The 18,079-nt window shown below is 39.5% G+C and overlaps 1 protein-coding gene across 5 annotated transcripts in view; it reads left to right on the forward strand.

The window, feature by feature from the left end:
- Window positions 1-18,079, forward strand: part of LOC121270832 (AP2-associated protein kinase 1-like) — a 114,582-nt gene that overhangs the window by 70,359 nt on the left and 26,144 nt on the right. For 4 of the 5 annotated variants that reach the window (XM_041176310.1, XM_041176311.1, XM_041176312.1 and 1 more), the window contains 9 exons: window positions 5,516-5,624; window positions 8,841-8,983; window positions 9,072-9,193; window positions 11,573-11,654; window positions 11,810-11,942; window positions 12,042-12,145; window positions 12,765-12,844; window positions 13,050-13,285; window positions 17,546-17,730. In XM_041176310.1, the coding sequence (XP_041032244.1) occupies window positions 5,516-5,624; window positions 8,841-8,983; window positions 9,072-9,193; window positions 11,573-11,654; window positions 11,810-11,942; window positions 12,042-12,145; window positions 12,765-12,844; window positions 13,050-13,285; window positions 17,546-17,730 (1,194 nt within the window). Of the gene's footprint in view, window positions 1-4,317; window positions 4,384-5,515; window positions 5,625-8,840; window positions 8,984-9,071; window positions 9,194-11,572; window positions 11,655-11,809; window positions 11,943-12,041; window positions 12,146-12,764; window positions 12,845-13,049; window positions 13,286-17,545; window positions 17,731-18,079 lie in introns of all 5 variants that reach the window. The other variant, XM_041176315.1, reaches the window with a different exon arrangement.

The raw sequence follows: 18,079 nt of genomic DNA on the forward strand, positions 1-18,079 counted from the left end.
TGATTCCTTTGACACCTTAGGTCACATCAACAATTTCCAGTTCCCTGGCCCCAACCGCTTCCTCTTCACCATGGACGTTCAATCCCTCTTCACCTCCATCCCCCACCAGGATGGTCTGAGGGCCCTTAGCTTCTTCCTCGAACAGAGGCCCAAACAATCCCCGTCCACCACTACTCTCCTCCGTCTGACTGAACTTGTTCTCACACTGAACAATTTCTCCTTTAACTCCTCTCACTTCCTCCAAATAAAAGGTGTGGCTATGGGTACCCACATAGGCCAGCTATGCCTGTCTCTTTATGGGGTATGTGGAACATTCTTGTTCCAGTCCTACTCCGGCCCCCTCCCACAACTCTTTCTCCGGTATATCGATGATTACTTTGGTGCAGCTTCATGCTCTCGTTGGGACTTGGAAAAATTTATTAATTTTGCCTCCAATCTCCACCCCTCCATCATTTTCACATGATCCATCTCTGACACTTCCCTTCCTTGACCCCTCTGTCTCAATTTCTGGTGTCCACCAATATTCATTACAAGCTTACCGACTCCCATAGCTACCTCGACTACAGCTCCTCACACCCAGTTTCCTGTAAGAACTCCATCCCATTCTCTCAGTTCCTTCGCCTCCGTCGCATCTGTTCTGATGATGCTACCTTCAAAAACCGTTTCACTGACATGTCCTCCTTCTTCCTTAACTGAGGTTTTCCACCCACGGTCGTTGACAAGGCCCTCAACCGTGTCCGGCCCATCTCCCGCGCATCCGCCCTCACGCCTTCTCCTCCCTCCCAGAAACATGATAGGGTCCCCCTTGTCCTCACTTATCACCCCACCAGCCTCCGCATTCAAAGGATCATCCTCCACCAACTCTGCATTCAAAGGATCATTTCCGCCAACTCCAGCATGATGCCACCACCAAACACATCTTCCCTTCACACACACACACACACACACACACACACACACACACCCCCTCCCCCGGCGCCATTCCGTAGGGATCCTTCCCTCTGGGACACCCTGGTCCACTCCTCCATCACCCCCTACTCCTCAAACCCTACCTATGGCACCTCCCCATGCCCACGCAAAAGATGCAACACTTGCCCCTTCACTTCCTCTCTCCTCACCGTCCAAGGGCCCAAACACTCCTTTCAAGTGAAGCAGCATTTCACTTGCATTTCCCCCAACTTAGTCTACTGCATTCATTGCTCCCAATGCGGTCTCCTCTACATTGGAGAGACCAAACGTAAACTGGGCGACAGCTTTGCAGAACACCTGCAGTCTGTCAGCAAGAATAACCCAAACCTCCCTGTCACCCACCATTTTAACACTCCACCTTGCTCTCTTACCCACATGTCTGTCCTTGGCTTGCTGCATTGTTCCAGTGAAGCCCAATGCAAACTGGAACAGCACCTCATCTTCCAACTAGGCGCTTTACAGCCTTCCGGACTGAATATTGAATTCGACAACTTTAGATCTTGAACTCCATCCTCCATCCCCAGCTCCTTTCCGTTTCTTCCCTCTTCCTTTTGTGTTTTCCAATAATTTATATAGATTTTTCTTTTCCCACCTATTTCCATTATTTTTAAATCTTGTATGCCCTGCTAGTCTTTCCACCCCACCCCCACTAGAGCTGTACCTGAGTGTCCTGCCCTCCATTCTTATTATCTAAATGAATGTGCTAATTATCACCACCTTCAACACCTCTTTGTACCTTTGTCTGTGACATCTTTTGATTATCTATCACTGCTTGCTTGTCCCTACAACCACACCCCCCCACCGCCACCTTAAACCAGCTTATATTTCACCCTTCTCCTAATATTCACTCAGTTCTGTTGAAGGGTCATGAGGACTCGAAACGTCAACTCTTTTCTTCTCCACCGATGCTGCCAGACCTGCTGAGTTTTTCCAGGTAATTCTGTTTTTGATGTGGACAGTGGACCTGATCGAAGAAATAAGATTGCTTCATACAAACTGTACCAACAGCAAGAGAGGACTAACTTCAGTTATATTATATTGCTTTGAATATGAAAAATATTTATTTACACTCTGCTACATCAAGAATGTATCAAGATGCATTTTTAGTTGATATAATTAAGTTTTATTTACATGTTCATTAAGATTAAGGACTTTTAAGATTAGGGTGTTTGAATCAACTGCTAAAAGTGTAAGTGCTTTTTGACATTGGTAAATTAGTTATTGATTTTTGATAATATATAGTTAAAACCTGGCAAGCAGGCTGGCATATTCCTTTTAAACATAAATCAACCTTCTTTGTTTTGAGAATTGGTGCTTCACCTGTATTTTTGTGACAGTGATGCAGATGCTGTACCATCTTTGATGTTTTTCTTTTAAAATAAAAGTCAGACCAATACAAAATTTCTGTTCCAGCATTCTCTATTTGAAATATATCTGGTTCAAAGAATAGTGAACTGTTTGATTTCTGCAAAGAACAATCTGTGTATAATACTGATTGACTAAAGGACAACAATACATGGTAACTGCTATATGATGGAGTGCATTCTGGAGACACCCTGAAGAGAGAGTGCTCAAAAACACACAGTGCCTGCCCTTGATAATTCAGTCCCTTACTTATTTATCATGCTGTCACCAAGAGATCTGAATTTATCTTTACAATAACCTCTCCAGTTTCAAAATACAGTAACAGCCCTTTTCTCAATATATATCATCCCCCTGCCCCCGTAACCTCAGTACTCCTCCACATTGAACACCACTTGCAGGAAGCATTGAGGATGGCTAGGGCACAGTGTACTTTGAATGGGGGACTTCAATATCCATCATCAAGAGTGACTCGGTAGCACTACTATTGACAGAGCTGGCTGAGTCCTAAAGGACATAGCTGCTAGACTGGGTCTGCAGCAGATGGTGAGGGAACCAAGAAGAGGGAAAAACATACTTGACCTTGTCCTCACCAATCTACCTGACTCCGATGAATCTGTCCATGACAGTATTGGTAGGATGGACCACTACACGGCCCTTGTGGAGACATCTTCACATTGAGGATACCCTCCATCATGTTGTGTGGCATTATCACCATGCTAAATGGGAGAGATTTCGAACAGATCAAGCAAGTCAAAACCGGGCATTCGTTAGGTGCTGCAGCCATCAGTAGCAACAGAATTGGACATGGCCACAATCTGTAATTTCAGAGCCAGCATACCCCCACTCTACCATTGCAATCAAGCCTCGGGGTCAACCCTAGTTCAGTGAAGCGTGTAGGAGAACATGCCAGGAGCAGCACCAGGCATACCTAAAAATGAGGTGTCAACCTGGTGAAACTACAACAAGCGACTAATGATATGCCAAACAGTGGAAGTTGCATGCATAAGACAGAGCTAAACAATCCCACAACCAACGGATCTGATCTAAGCTCCGTAGTCCTGCCACATCCAGTCGTGAATGGTGGTGGACAATTAAACAACTCACTGGAGGAGGAGGCTCCACAAATAATCCCCATCCTCAATGATAGGGGAGCCCAACACACCAGTGCAAAAGACAAGGCTGAAGCACTTGCAACAATCTTCAACCAGAAGTGACGAGTGGATGATCCATCTCGACCTCCTCCTAAGGTCCCCAACATCACAGATACTAGTCTTCAGCCGATGCAATTCACTCAGCGTGGTATCAAGAAACAGTTGAAGGCATTGGATATATGGGCCCTGACAACATTCCGGCAATAGTACTGAAGGACTTGTGCGCACTTAGCTAAGCTGTTCCAGTACGGTTGTATCGCTGCTATTGGCACTCGTTTCATATGAATTGAGATGATGTGTGTCTCGTTTTTTTTCTGATTATGGAAATATCAAGTGTGCCTCATGCTGCCCTCTTTCTGATCACAACTCAAACATCCACGGGGGCTGGTCTTTTCCATGGAAACTTTGGGAGAGCCTTTGGTGCTCCAGGACAGTGTATTTGGGGGAGGGGTGTGGGGGGTACTGAAGCATCCCAACTCTATCTCTCCCCCCCCCCCCCCCCACTGACCCCGCCCGAGTCAGTGGGTCGGGTGAGATAGGGTCACTTGGATCTCCAGGTAAATGCAAGTAAATCGGACTCGGTTGCTGCTCCACTGGAAGTTACGGCCCTTTATAGGTATAGTTTAGATCTGATTGCTACGCTATTTTTAGACAGACTCCAATGCCCGAGTGTTGTCAGCTGGTTGTATTCGAAAATTCATAGAGCAGCGAACATGGAAAGGCTGGGAAGTGAGTGGAGAACTCAGGTTGTCTGACTGTACAGGTACAAAAGATAGTCATGGGAGAAAACAGTGACATTTTTGTACATTTTATTTTAAGTTTTTACTTTTAGGGAACTATGATGGGAAAGGTGCGACTGGCTTTCTCTTGGAATTTTATTTTGCTGTAAAGTGATTGGGTGAGTTTTTTTGCACTGCATGGTGAGTTTTGGTTTAATGTGTTTGTGGGGAATTTGTTTGGTGCAAGTGATTGCAAACAAAAGAAAATCAGGATTGGAAATGAACAATGGGCCAATTATTTAGGAAGGAGAAAATTGGCATGTTGAGAGCTGTCATGCGCTGGTAAGATTTTGTATTTTATGTTCAAGTTGTGTTAGCCTTGTTTTACAGGCTGGAAATTTTGAGCTGGAAATTTACAAGCATTTTAAATCTGCGAACATCCCTCATCAAACAACAATTAAATTCTGTAATCTTAGGCACGTATGCTTACAGAAGTTAAACTTTTTGAAAGGTTTGAGTCAGCAGAAACAGTTCCGTTTTAGCATTAGGATATATTTGTATCGCACGGTATACCACCCTGTGTCACAAGGCTAATATCGGACTTACATGAATGGGGCTGCTGAATGTATGTTGATAAATGGGTATACAGTTAGATGTCACAAAACTCTTAACAGCAATGATAACTAAAGCTTTGCTGGTAAAGGATGCAAGCTGAAGTGGCAAAGCTGACAAAGTTTAGATGTGTTCTATACAAGATGGCTGGGGGCTTGATGTCAATTTATTTTTCCTTGAAACTTCATCTTGTACGAGATGTAAATCTTTATTTAACTTGCAGCATTGTACCATAATTTGCACAATTGTTTATATTAAATTAAAAACGGGAGAAACGACTGATGTCAGTCTCTGGGTTTTCATGTGAATTTCAAAATGTTTTGATTTTGAATTCTTGACCTGGCAGGGAAATGCATTGAATTTGAAATATTACATAAGGATTTTTAAACTGCAAAAGCTGAAATAAAAATGTTGTTGCAAACTAAAATAAATAAACTGCTAAAATATGGGATAATCTTTCAGGAAAGCAAACCCTTCATTAGAAGTATTTTTCCTGTATGTAACTGAATGACAGAACCCATTAAAAATGAAGGGTTATTTGACCATATATTTCACTTTGCAATGTTAACAGAATCCATTTTTTGGAACTTTTTTTAATTTCATATTTTGAACTAAATGAGCAATGAAGTTTTCAATATGTTAAATGCTTACTTTCACCGAAGTTACTAAAGTATCTTGCTTTTCTTTGTTTGTAAACAGAAAGATCTGTCTGGGCATAAAAATATTGTGAATTACCTGGACTCCAGTGTTACCTCGATAAATGCCAGTGATGTATGGGAGGTTCTTATTCTAATGGAATACTGCAGAGGTTTGTTAATGTTTATTTAATCACATTTCTCTAATGTTTGTTTTACTCTTTCACGGGATGTGGACATCGCTGGCTAGGCCAGCATTCATTGCCCTTGAGAAGGTGGTGGTGAGCTGCCGCCTTGAACCACTGCAGTCCATGTATTTGCATATATATATATCTACCCCTCTCTCTCTCTCTCTCTCTCTCTATATATATATATATATATATATATATATATATATTACAATAATGGCATTTCCAATTGATCGTGTTGCGCTTTGTGTAATATTTATAATGTTGAAAATTCATATTTGAAAATTCAATGAGCGCAATGAACAAAATCTACCAGCATGCAACAGTTTCAAACTCTTATTCAAATAATACTCTTTCAAAATTTTTGTTTCAGCTGCCATTTTTTCCATAGTTGAAATTACTAATGTGGATAATGAAGGTTTATAACGAAGATATATCAAAATTACATTTCACAGTAACTTGACTAACTTGCCCATAATTTTGTCTTTTGTGCCTTTGTGTACTTTTTACTTAATGCTGTTACTTAGAGGCTCCATCTTGTCAAAAAGGCTGGTATTGATTTTTATCCTGAGCTATGGCTGAAGATAAGATCAGCTACATGTTGAGTATACTTAAGGCTGCGATAAACAATTTTTTGATCTCTTGGGAAATCATTAATGGGCTGGAAGGTGGAGCTGAGGCAAAGGATCAGCCATGATTGTATTGAATGATAGAGCGGATTCAATGGGCCCTACGGTCTGTTCCTGCAATATTTCTTATGTTCTTATGTACACTTGTACTTGCAATTCCTAGGATGCTGCAGTCTGAGTGTGTGCAGAATCTCCCAGTGTTTGTCAGTATAATTCTACATTAACTGGAAGCATATCTCCCTCAGCCCACTACTACTAAGTATTTTCATTTCTAACTCTTTCCCATTATTTGGTTTCGTTTCAAAATGAGCTAAAGGATCAATTTTAGAGCATTTTGAGGTGAAATGTTCAAGAGAACACTTGATAATTGTTCACTTAAAGGGAAAGCACAAAACATGTTAATATGAACCCTAAGATTGCATGACCCTGGAAGCTATGATCAAACTAGAAAGTTTGTTATGACTGCATAATTTTTTTTTAAAAAATGGAATAGGAAACTGAATAAGGTAAATGTCACTGCTGTTTTCAATCATATGCAACATATAACCTTGCCCTTATCTGATACAAGTACCTCTGTTGTAACTAGGTAGTACACCCCCCCCGTAAGTTGTAACTAGGTAGTACCCCCCCTGCAGTTGTAACTAGATAGGTGAAACCTCATTGTGCATGAATAACTAAATAACATATTTTAAGGTAAATCTAAAATAGCTAGTTGACTCCTTCATCAAGGAATTTATACGCAAAATGTTTAATAGTGTATTCATCTGGAAGATTGAAAATTGCCTTGAATAATCTATATAAACATCATCAACAAAGTCATCAGGTTCATTCTGAATTCACAGTGCTTGCCTTGGGCACTTAACCAGGTACATCATTATGTTCATTATACGAAAGGCCACCTTTTACTCTGCCAATTTATCTTAAATTGAAAGGTTTTTGTCCATGCCTTTTTTTTGTATGATCTGATTTGTTTCATGGGAAACATGAGACTGCTTAGCCTCCCTTCACTGGCCAATGGCTATTGTTAAAGCTGCATCCATCATCCAGCGATCCCACATATGGCAACCTGTCCTGCCAGATGTTGGCCTGTAAACTACCCTGCACCCTCCTGTCCTATGGACTTGCTTAAGATTAAGTCAGTATGCTATTTTATAAAGAAAAGAGTATTAAATACTTAATACATGTTCTATTATTCTGCTGTTAAGGTGAAGCTCTCTGGGTTGACTATCGAGTCTTGAGTAAATAGAATCTTCAGTCATTCAGAGATTTAACTATTTGTTCATACAAGAGACTTTCCACATTTGAATGTGTTCAAATTTTGTGCTACAGCTGAATGCAACATTTTCAGATTATTTTGTTTCTGTGACAAAATTGTTGGCTTCACCCCCTGTAATGAGCTATGACCTACTACCTTGGATGTAATGCATCAAATTTAACTTACGTATGCCATTTAATGTTTGTGTTATTTGATATAGTTTCATTCCTTTTCTTCGTCACACTATCCTTGCACAGCAATGATAACTGTACCAGAAAGGATCAGTGTTGTGGTTCTATCTGTTTCCTGATTATTGCCTTGGATGTCTCCCATTCATCTCAGTGACTGAAACTCAACACACTACTATAGGATGCTGATTACCAGGATGCTGTGCAGTTTTCAACCCATCCACTGCTCTTTATTTCATTAACAAAGTATAATTTTCTATTTAGAGCCAATTTTGAACCCACATCCTTTTTGGAACCATTTTTAGTTTCGGTAACAGCATTTTGATGAGTACATTTATTGAAGGGTTTTGGGAAATTTAAGTACACTGCATCACATGATTTTCCACCATTGGAATGCCGCTGTCCCAAACAAGTAGGTAAGGTGGCTTATCATGCAAGATGTTTACTTTCCCTGGTTTTGTTGGTTGTTGTTTACAGCCTTGTTAGCCTTAAACAGATTTCCCCATGATAATCAGTTCCATTAGTTTAATAGATACTGATAAAATACCAAAGGGCCTGCATTTACTTGGCTTAAATTTATCTTTCTTTGAATCATTAATTGCTTTTAATTTAATAATATCTGTCCAAAACTGGCTCCTTCATGGCCATTTTCAGCACTTCACAAATGTCATCCCTAGCCTGCCTTGGTGCTCTGGGATAAAAGCATTTGTTCCCAGGATTTTGTTCATGTGTAAGCTTGGCTAGATTGGTCGTTGAAACTGGTGAATCTGTCAATGAAAGACAAAAGTAATTTCCAATGAATACTTAATTATATTGACTCTGCTCATCCTCCTTTTTATCCCAATTGGTACAGTACCTTTCAGATGTTCACCTTCTCTCTGACTGCTTGCTGTTATGGCACTGAAAGAATTCCTTGTTATTCTGTTTAGCTTTAACTGTAGTTTACAGTTTATTTTTTGTCCTTATTACTCTTTAAAAAGCTTGAATAAAGCTAAGGGGCATTGAAGCTGAAAAGTTGAGACCTTGCACTGTAGCATTTTCAATGGCCCTTATGTAAATCAGTATGGTTGAGTTTCAGTTGATAAATCAAAAGCGTACTTTAATGCATCAGATTTTTCTGTTCTCACAGGTGGTCAGGTGGTCAACTTGATGAACCAACGATTGCATTCTGGGTTTAATGAAACTGAGGTGCTGCAAATATTCTGTGATACTTGTGAAGCAGTGGCTAGGCTACATCAGTGCAAACCTCCAATTATTCATAGAGACCTTAAGGTGAGAATTATTTGAGAAATATCAAACTAAAATTTCTTGCATGCAAGTGCAGTGTGTTTTATTCATTGCTCTTTCTGTTCTGTACTAGGTTGAAAATCTTCTTCTTCACGATAGTGGTAGTTATGTTCTCTGTGACTTTGGAAGTGCAACAAACAGATTTATACATCCTCAGACTGAAGGTGTTGGTGCAGTTGAGGAAGAAATAAAAAAGTATGTCTTAGTTAAAATCCTGTTGAAGTTCTGTATCTGTTAAGTTGAATTAGCTTAGAGTCAAAAAGGCATTAAAATTAGCACAAAAAAAGCCTTTTTGCAGCAACTTGTGCATAACTGATTACAGTGGTTAGTTGCTGATCAAGGTCCAACTACTTTAATGCGTGTTAGTTTTGCCATTTAAAAAAAAATTACTTCAGTCTCCTGAACCAGTTTTTCAGTGCATCTCCAGTAGCTTCTAGCATGATAGCACAGCCATATTGCTAGATGTTTTCAGAAGAAATCTGGTATAAATGTTATATTTAAAAATATTTTTTGAGGGAGGGTAATTTTTAAACAAATCTGCATGAGCTATATTCCTGCAATTTACTGTTGGTATCCTTTGATTAAAAAGCAGTTTTATTCTTCCCGAGCCATCACTCCCCCAGTGTGTAATCTATTTGATTTTTGGTAAATCTGTGATTAGCTTCATATATTTTTTGACTATGCCACAGCCTCTATACATTTCCAACCTATTGAAACAGTCTTTCAATATTTCATTTCCCTCAATTTGGATAAACCTGTTGATGCTTATCAACCTTGCCCCTGAGATGAAAAATTCTGACCCGCCTTACACTTGTCCTGCCATGAACCTTATCATCCACAATAAATAGCTTAAATGTACAATACCTCTCTCTCTCTGTCCCTCTCTCTCTCTCTCTCTGACCCCCTCTCTCTCTCTCTCTGACCCCCTCTCTCTCTCTCTGTCCCCCTCTCTCTCTCTCTGTCCCCTCTCTCTCTCTAACAACAAGCCTATCCATCAGTGGCCCAGGCCTCTTCTGCCACCTTTCTGCAGGGTTGTATGCTTTCTGTTTCCTTTTGAGGTGAGTCATCATCTTTGTTTCAGCAGATCATATGGGCCCATGTGGATATGGACTTAACCTGGTTTTCTTATTGAAATTAAAATGAAGTTTGTGAATATGTGGCATATCTCTCTGTGTGTAACCATTCTGTATGAAACCAGCAGTAGTTGTTTATTATGTTGTTTGATGTAGTATTATACAGTTTTATTTATTCTATGAAGTCCTATAATTTTTCAAATGCATATGGTATTATCTAGCTCAAATTAGGCCTTAAAACATTTTAATTTTTTGATATTTTGGAATTTTACACTTCCATATAATCTAATAATCCACAAGTACAACTCCCAGCTCTACCATACAGTCACTTCTCTCTACTCTTGCACTTCTCTGATTCACCATGCTGCTTGTCAGATTTCCAGAATTGGATGAGCAAAAACTTTCCCCAACTAAATATTAGGAAAACTGAAGTCAAAAACTTTGTTCCCTAGCCACCGACTTTTTCTCTTACTCTGGCTACTCCCCGAGGCTGAACCAGACAATTTGCCACCTTGGCAATCTATTTAACCATGATAAAAACAAAAAAACTGCGGATGCTGGAAATCCAAAACAAAAACAAAAACAGAATTACCTGGAAAAACTCAGCAGGTCTGGCAGCATCGGCGGAGAAGAAAAGAGTTGACGTTTCGAGTCCTCATGACCCTTCGACAGAAGCTGGGTTTCTGTTCCCATATTCACTTCATCATTAAACAGCCTACTTCCACCTTCGTAGCATCACCTGCCTCCACTTCTGCATCAACTTGGTAAGTTAGTAAGTTGATATGGGGTGAAGCTGCTGAAATTCTCATCTATGCCTTTGGGAACTCTAGGCCTGACTACTCCAATGCTCTCCCAGCTGACCTTCCACTCTGCACCCTCCAAACTGAACTTTCCAAAACCCTGCTGCCCATATTTTAACAAGCACCAAAACCCATTCACCCATCAGCCTTGTGTTTACTGACTTATATTAGCTCCTCATCCGGCAACAGTTCAATTTTAAAACTCTCATCCCTTTTTTCAAATCCCTTCATGGCCTTGGCCCCTCTTATCTCTGTAACCTCCTCCAGCCCTACAACGCTCAGAGATCTCTGCTCTCCTCCGATTCTGATCTTTTAACTAATCCATTTTCATTACTCCTCTATTGATAGCCCTACCTCCAGCTGCCCAGGCTCCAACGATGGAATTTTTTCTCTAAACTCTTCAGTCTCTATTTCTCTTTCCTCCTCCAAGATCATCTGTAAAACCTAGCTCTTTTACCATGCTTTTAATTACCTGCCCTAATATGGTTTGGTTTCAAATTTTGTTCGATAATGCTCCTGTGTAGTGCCCAGGGACATGAAAGGTACTATATAAAGGCAAGTTGTAACTAAATTTCAAATATAAACACAAGCAACATGCTGTGAAGGTGTGCAAAAAGCCAGCAAACATTAGGGAAAGGCAGTGCTCCTTATAATGTAGTGCTAGTTTTGCATGAATAATGTAATTTTGCTTTAATTTTCAGGTATACAACGCTGTCATACAGAGCACCAGAAATGGTCAATCTTTACAGTGGAAAGTTTATAACCACTGAAGCTGACATATGGGTAAGCAAGGATTGATTCTTTCTAGGAAGTGCTATGTGGTTCCCATATGGTCTTTGCATCTCACACTTGATTTCTTGGAATTAGTTTGACCTGACTGTTGTAATAAAGTTGCTGATCAGTTTCCCTCTAGATAAGCTCTCTTTTTTATATCTTAGGCCCTTGGGTGTTTACTTTACAAACTGTGCTTCTTTACCTTACCATTTGGAGAAAGTCAAGTAGCCATCTGTGATGGAAGTTTTACAATTCCAGATAATTCTAGGTATTCCAATGAAATGCATTGCTTAATACGTAAGTGTCCAGCTCTTCTGATTAATTTTCAGGTTTTGTTTTTGCTACTTTGCCTAAATCTTCATGTACATAAACTGAAACTGTTACCTTTTTTTGCAGGGTATATGCTTGAAGCAGATCCAGATAAAAGACCTGATATTTATCAGGTTTCTTTCTTTACATTTAAGCTGTCAAAAAGGGCGTGTCCAGTTAACAATATCAATGTAAGTTAATTTTCTTTCTGGGTTTCGTCAATAACCACAAAGAAATGATCCTTTGATAGGAATAATCCTGTGTAGAGCTCATTTTGACAGTTCAGTACAGATGGTGCTAGATTATCCAGATTGAGTGTCATGCGTGCTAATGAATGTGGATGGTATAAAAGTTGCAAGTTGGTTATCTAGGTCATGAGTAAGATGAGTAACTGATACTCTGATTCCTGTTGTATATGTACTGTACTTTGTAATTTTAGTAAGTATTTGTTCTTGTTTGCACATGTTGACCATTATGTTTGGAGGGTTCCTTTTTGTAGCTCAGTCAATAAGGTCTAAAGATGGTTAGTGAAGCACGTTCACTGGGTATTCAGTATGTTTGGTTTGATAAAAGTAAAAGCAAATATAGACTTTGAGAGTGAAATGTTTAAAATGCATGAATCTTGATTTTGGAGAAGGAGATAAGCTTGAAATTTTGAGCATTTTCCTTAGCTGTACATTTCACCAAACTTGAGCACTTTGATTACTTTGCTGCTAAGACAGTTTAATTTTAACCTCAGCATTCTGTATTTTAATTAATTGTTTTGAGAAGGAATGATAAATATGTACAAGGTGTGTTTTTGTTTTTCAGAATGTATCAATACCAGTGAAAATGCCAGTACCAGTGAAAGCTAGTGAAGTTGCTGCTAAAAAGTCTCAAGTAAGAGCAAGGTACACTGGCCCCTTCATCATATAGTTATATTTAAGCTGTTCCTTTTGAACCATTATGATAAAAGATAGATTCAAAGTAAATTTCCTGATGCCTTTCAAGCTGCAGTCCAAAATTGCATGTTCCACTTTTGGAAAAATAAATGCAGACTTTTTTTTAAACTTGATGTGTACTTATAAATTTGCTGTTCATATAAACCTTCCATAGGCTTATAGACCCAGCACCTACTACAGAGACCTCAATTGCACCCCGCCAAAGGCCAAAAGCTGGCCAGCCAACTCCATCTTCAAACATTCTGACAATTCAGCCTGCTATGACTCCAAGGAAGAGGTCAGCTGCACAGTTGGCCTCTCAACCATCAGCTGCACAGTTGGCCTCTCAACCATCAGCTGCACAGTTGGCCTCTCAACCATCAGCTGCACAGTTGGCCTCCCAACCATCAGGTGTGTAGTTATGCACATATCTATATAGTCCCTGAAAATGTTTTTAGTGGATTTATGTTACTTGTTTACATCCAATTCCTTCCTTATCCCCTCCCAACAAAATAGTAGGTGTCAATGGCAACCTTTTTAAAGACAAAGGATTGTAATTTAACAATTTTTAGTGGCAGTGAACCAGTAATTTAAAACAAAAAGTTACTTGATTAAATAACACTTACAGATGTATCCTCAAACAATAGGTGATGTTCTGAGATGTTGGTTTTCTTTAGAAAATTAGTACACAGCGGGCTGCCTGTGTTTTTTAATGAGTATAGCTGAATAAAAGCATATGAAACATTATAAATTGTTTGCAGAGCAATTGTGAAGAAGTACCTGGCTTAATTTTTTTCAAGAATGCTTCCCCTAGAATCATCCTGCTAGATTGTGTCTGAACATGTTAATAACAACAGCAGTTGCACTCTGGGTGAAAATTTCTGAAATGGTTAGAAAAGACCAACTAGTAGCCATTTAATAATGAGAAAGATATAGAAAAACAAATTTCCAGGAAATTGGAGAGATGCAAGAATTGTAGAGTAGTTATAATGGGGGACTTTAATTATCCTCATATAGATTGGGACGGTAATAGTTTAAAGGACAGAGAGTGCCTTGAGTGTCTTAAGGAGAATTTTCTACATCAGTATGTTTTCAGTCCAACAATGAATGAGGCTTTGGTGGATCTGGTTCTGGAATACAAGTTGAGTCAAGTGGATCAAGTGTCAGTTGATGAATACTTAGGGGACAGTCATCATAGCATCTCTAGGTTTTGGCTGGCTGTGGAAAAGGGCAACAATCCAGAGCAAATATAACTAATTGGGAGAGGGCCAACTTCAATAGGGTGAGAATATATCTGGCCCAGTTAAATTGGAATCAGACTGGCAGGCACAACTGTAGTGGAAGTATTGTGAACTGTGAGGAAGATAGTGATAAACTTCAAAAGTACATAGGCTGGTGGGGTGGGTTGAAAAATGGCAGATAGAATTTAATGCAGGGAAGTGTGAAGTGATTCATTTTGGTAGGAAGAATGAGGAGAGGCAATATAAGATGAGGGTACGGTTCTAAAGGGGGGAGGTAGGAGCATAAGGATACAAATTTTTATGTGCACAAACTATTGAAGGTGGCAGGACACTGAGAAAGTGGTTAATAAAGCTATGGGTTTCTGGGCTTTATAGAAAGCGGCATAGAGTACAAAACAGGTAAGTTTTGATAAATCTGTATCAAACACAGGTTCAATCCTGGGCACCATGCTTTAGGAAAGATGTGAAGGCATTAGAGACGGTGCAGAAAAGATTCATGAAAATATTTTCAGGGATGAGGAACTTCAGTCTCATGCATAGGTTGGAGAGGTTGGGGCGTTATCCTTTGAGGAGATTGAAGAGATTTGATAGCTGTGTTTAAAATCATGAGGGCAAAGTAGGTGGAGAGAAACTGTACTGTTGGCAGAAGAATCAAGAACCAGAGCGCACTGATATATGGAGGTTAAAGGCAAAAGAAGAACTGGTGACAAGAGGCAAAACTTTTTTATGCATAGAGTGGTTACGATCGGGAATGCTCTGCCTGAGATTGTGGTGAGGGCAGATGGAATCGTTGTTTTCAAAAGACAATTGGATAATTATCTGAAGAAAAACAAATTGCAGGGCCATGGGGAAAGGTGGAGGAGAGGGTGTTTAGGTGAGTTGCACTAGCAGGGAGCTGACACAAATATGACAGGTCAAATGGTAATCTTTAACCATTCTATGATAAGACTAACTCTAAGAAATGGTGCTTGGATCAAACATTCTATAAACCAAAGATGAAAGCATAGTGCACTTGTACTTTATTTCAGCAATTTGCTGTACACAAGCAGACTTAAAACATTTAAATATATATGACTTGACCAAAACTAATTGAACTTTAATTTTTATGTGGCCCTTGGCAGTAAATGGACTATGTTGTGCTGAGAACTCAAGTCATGATAATTGTGGGCTATTTAAAGCTAGGATAAAGGTTTATTAATTTAAAGAAGTTAAATGCAAGTGGAAATTTAATGACAATGTAATTCCTTCCTCCCAATATTTGGTAAAAGTCTCTTCAAAACATTGTTTGAATTTTCAGTTGCAGAAGAAATTAGATTTACAGTATGATTCACAGCCTGTCTGAGACCAGCCACGGAGCCACTCAGCTGACACTCAACAAGCAATTCCATAGTCGTTGGAATCCAGGACTGAAAAGGATGCCTATTGTGCGAACTCAGACTGGAAAGCTCAGTACCAACTGGGTACTGTTATCTGTTCAGCTGGTATTGAATTTGACAGCCTCTGTCTCTTAGCAATAGTAACCCTTTTCAATCCTGGACACGAACCACCACAGTCACATAGTCATGTCAACTGAGCATCCTTCATGTATTTGAGATCCAAATTGCTTTCTCTAGATGGCATTAGTGATAAACTTCTCAAGTCTGTTAACTTATCAGAGAAACTTATTTTGTAAAAAAGAGTGCTTTTATATTTTCTGTTCATTGCAGTAATTTATACTGCAGATCAGAAATTATAATGGATGTAGGAGAACATTAGCAGCAAAAGGGTAGTGTAACATGTGACAGAGCATCACATAGCCTTTGATATTCCCTTTTATTTTACTTGCTTCAGTGGGTTTTGTCCTGTATGTTCATTAAGTATCTCAGAATTGTTTGTTGAATGAATCAGTTGCTAAAGTCAGTGATCCAACTCTCCCAGATGAAGCCAAACTTGAAAGAAATGTGGGCTGCTATATTGCAATGCCAGCTTTCCAATCTGTACCCCCTTTAAATGTTGTTCCCCTGCAGACTGCAGGATTGGTGAATGTGAAATGCAAGGTTATTTGATGCTCTGATTTTTAATGTATTGAGATTGTTCAAATTAACAGGCTTTAGGATTATAATCATTCAGTCGTTCCTTTAGCATTTGAGTACAGGGAGCTCTGAAACTACAGGGGCAGTTTAATTGTGAAACCCATATGGCCTCTCAAAACAAAGATATTCTAAGGAACTTAAACCAGGTCACTGAGGTTCCTACAGTGGATCTTCAGGCCCTTAACTTTCAGTGCTGCAAATAGTAGCATTGACCTCTACTGTGTCTTAACATTTTAGGAGCTGTGAAAGCAACTACTCAGTCTAATGACATCCTAAGGACAGGAAAAAAAGCTTTGATGCATTGAGACTTTGCATCAACGTTTCTGCCTGCGGCTCGGGTCCCAACCCCTTAATGCTTCAGCTGATCTCTCCCTCATGTACTCCATGCAGCTGCATTGTCAAAAACTGGCCCTACTCTTTCTTTGGAAACGATACACAACCCACCAATGACAGAGGTGTGCTGAGACCTGACATCATAATCTCTGATGCAGCGTTGTCAAATTCAAATACACTAACTCTGGCATACATAAAAATCCTCCTGGCACTGGTTTTATGCTGTTTTCAAGTTTGGTTGAAGAGAATGCTACACCAGTGCTGCGGAGTAATGTAGAAGATTCGCACAGTATTTGTAATATGAGTTGGATCAATATCTGAGTGGAGCCACAAATTTATTTTGGTCTATTGATTTGCTTTGCTATATCAAAGAGGGCTAAAATTCAATATATCAATATTCTATGCAAAATGGAACCTCTATCAACTTACAGGTAGACCTTCTTTCCCTACCCTGGTGAATAATGAAAATTGTGATAATTGAGAATTCTAAACTTAGTTCTGGCACAGTGAGTTACCTTTAACTTCTGAGCATCGCATTTGGATTACACATTCAAGTTCCCAAGATGTTCAGATAATACCCATGCATTTTCATATTGAAGCTTAGATATTGTTGGAGAAAAGTAATTGCTAGCAGCTCGATTCCTGTTGGTCTCATGGACCTGAAGCTCGTAAGGCATCTTAATCTGAAGCTTCATATCAGAGCTGCCAGAATAATCAAAATAACCATTCCCCTAGTGCCAAGATAATAGCTGTTGGATCAAAGAACTAGTATCAGTGAAAAATCAAGGAAAAACTGTTGTATTTCAACTAAACTATGCAAAACATAATCCTGACATATGACGATTCTTACATTCCTTGTAATCAGGAATCGGCTTTATCAAAATTTGGCAGACCCAGACTCTCCAGTGCAAAGTTCCCATTCGCAAATTTTAGGCTGAGCACTAAAAGATTTTTTTGCAGTTCAGATCTGTGAGCACAACAATGATCAGAACATATTAAACATTTGAAATTTTTGGTTTGCACAGGAGTTGCAGCTGCAAGTAGTGGCCACATTGCTCAGTTACTTGGTCAACGAGCACAAATTCAGCCAGTACAGCCTCAGCAGCATCTGCAGCTGAAACCACAGGCACATCTGTTACTTCAGCAGCAGTATTTGCTGCACCAGCAACAAGCCTATTTCCGGCAACAGCAAATACTTCAAGCAGCACAGGTAATGCTCAATTTCATTTAAAACTATACTTTGTTTTTCTTCCCATGCCATCACCAAAAGCAGATTGGTGCATTGCAAATATTCTCTCATTGCTTTTCTTTGTCTACCTTATTTAAACCTGTCATAATCTTGTACACCTCTATCAGATCTTCTGTCAGTCTCCTTTGCTCCAAGAAGAGCAAACTCAGCTGCTTCAATCTAAACTTGTAGCTAAATTGTCTCATCCCTGGAACCATTCTGGTAAATCTCCTCTGCACCCTCTCAAGGGCCATCACATTCTACCAAAAACATGGTGACCAAAGCTAGATGCAATACTCTATTGTGGCCTAACCCAAAGCTTTATAAAAGT

This window comes from Carcharodon carcharias, chromosome 28 (genome assembly GCF_017639515.1).
Source record: "Carcharodon carcharias isolate sCarCar2 chromosome 28, sCarCar2.pri, whole genome shotgun sequence".
Taxonomy (NCBI): domain Eukaryota; kingdom Metazoa; phylum Chordata; class Chondrichthyes; order Lamniformes; family Lamnidae; genus Carcharodon; species Carcharodon carcharias.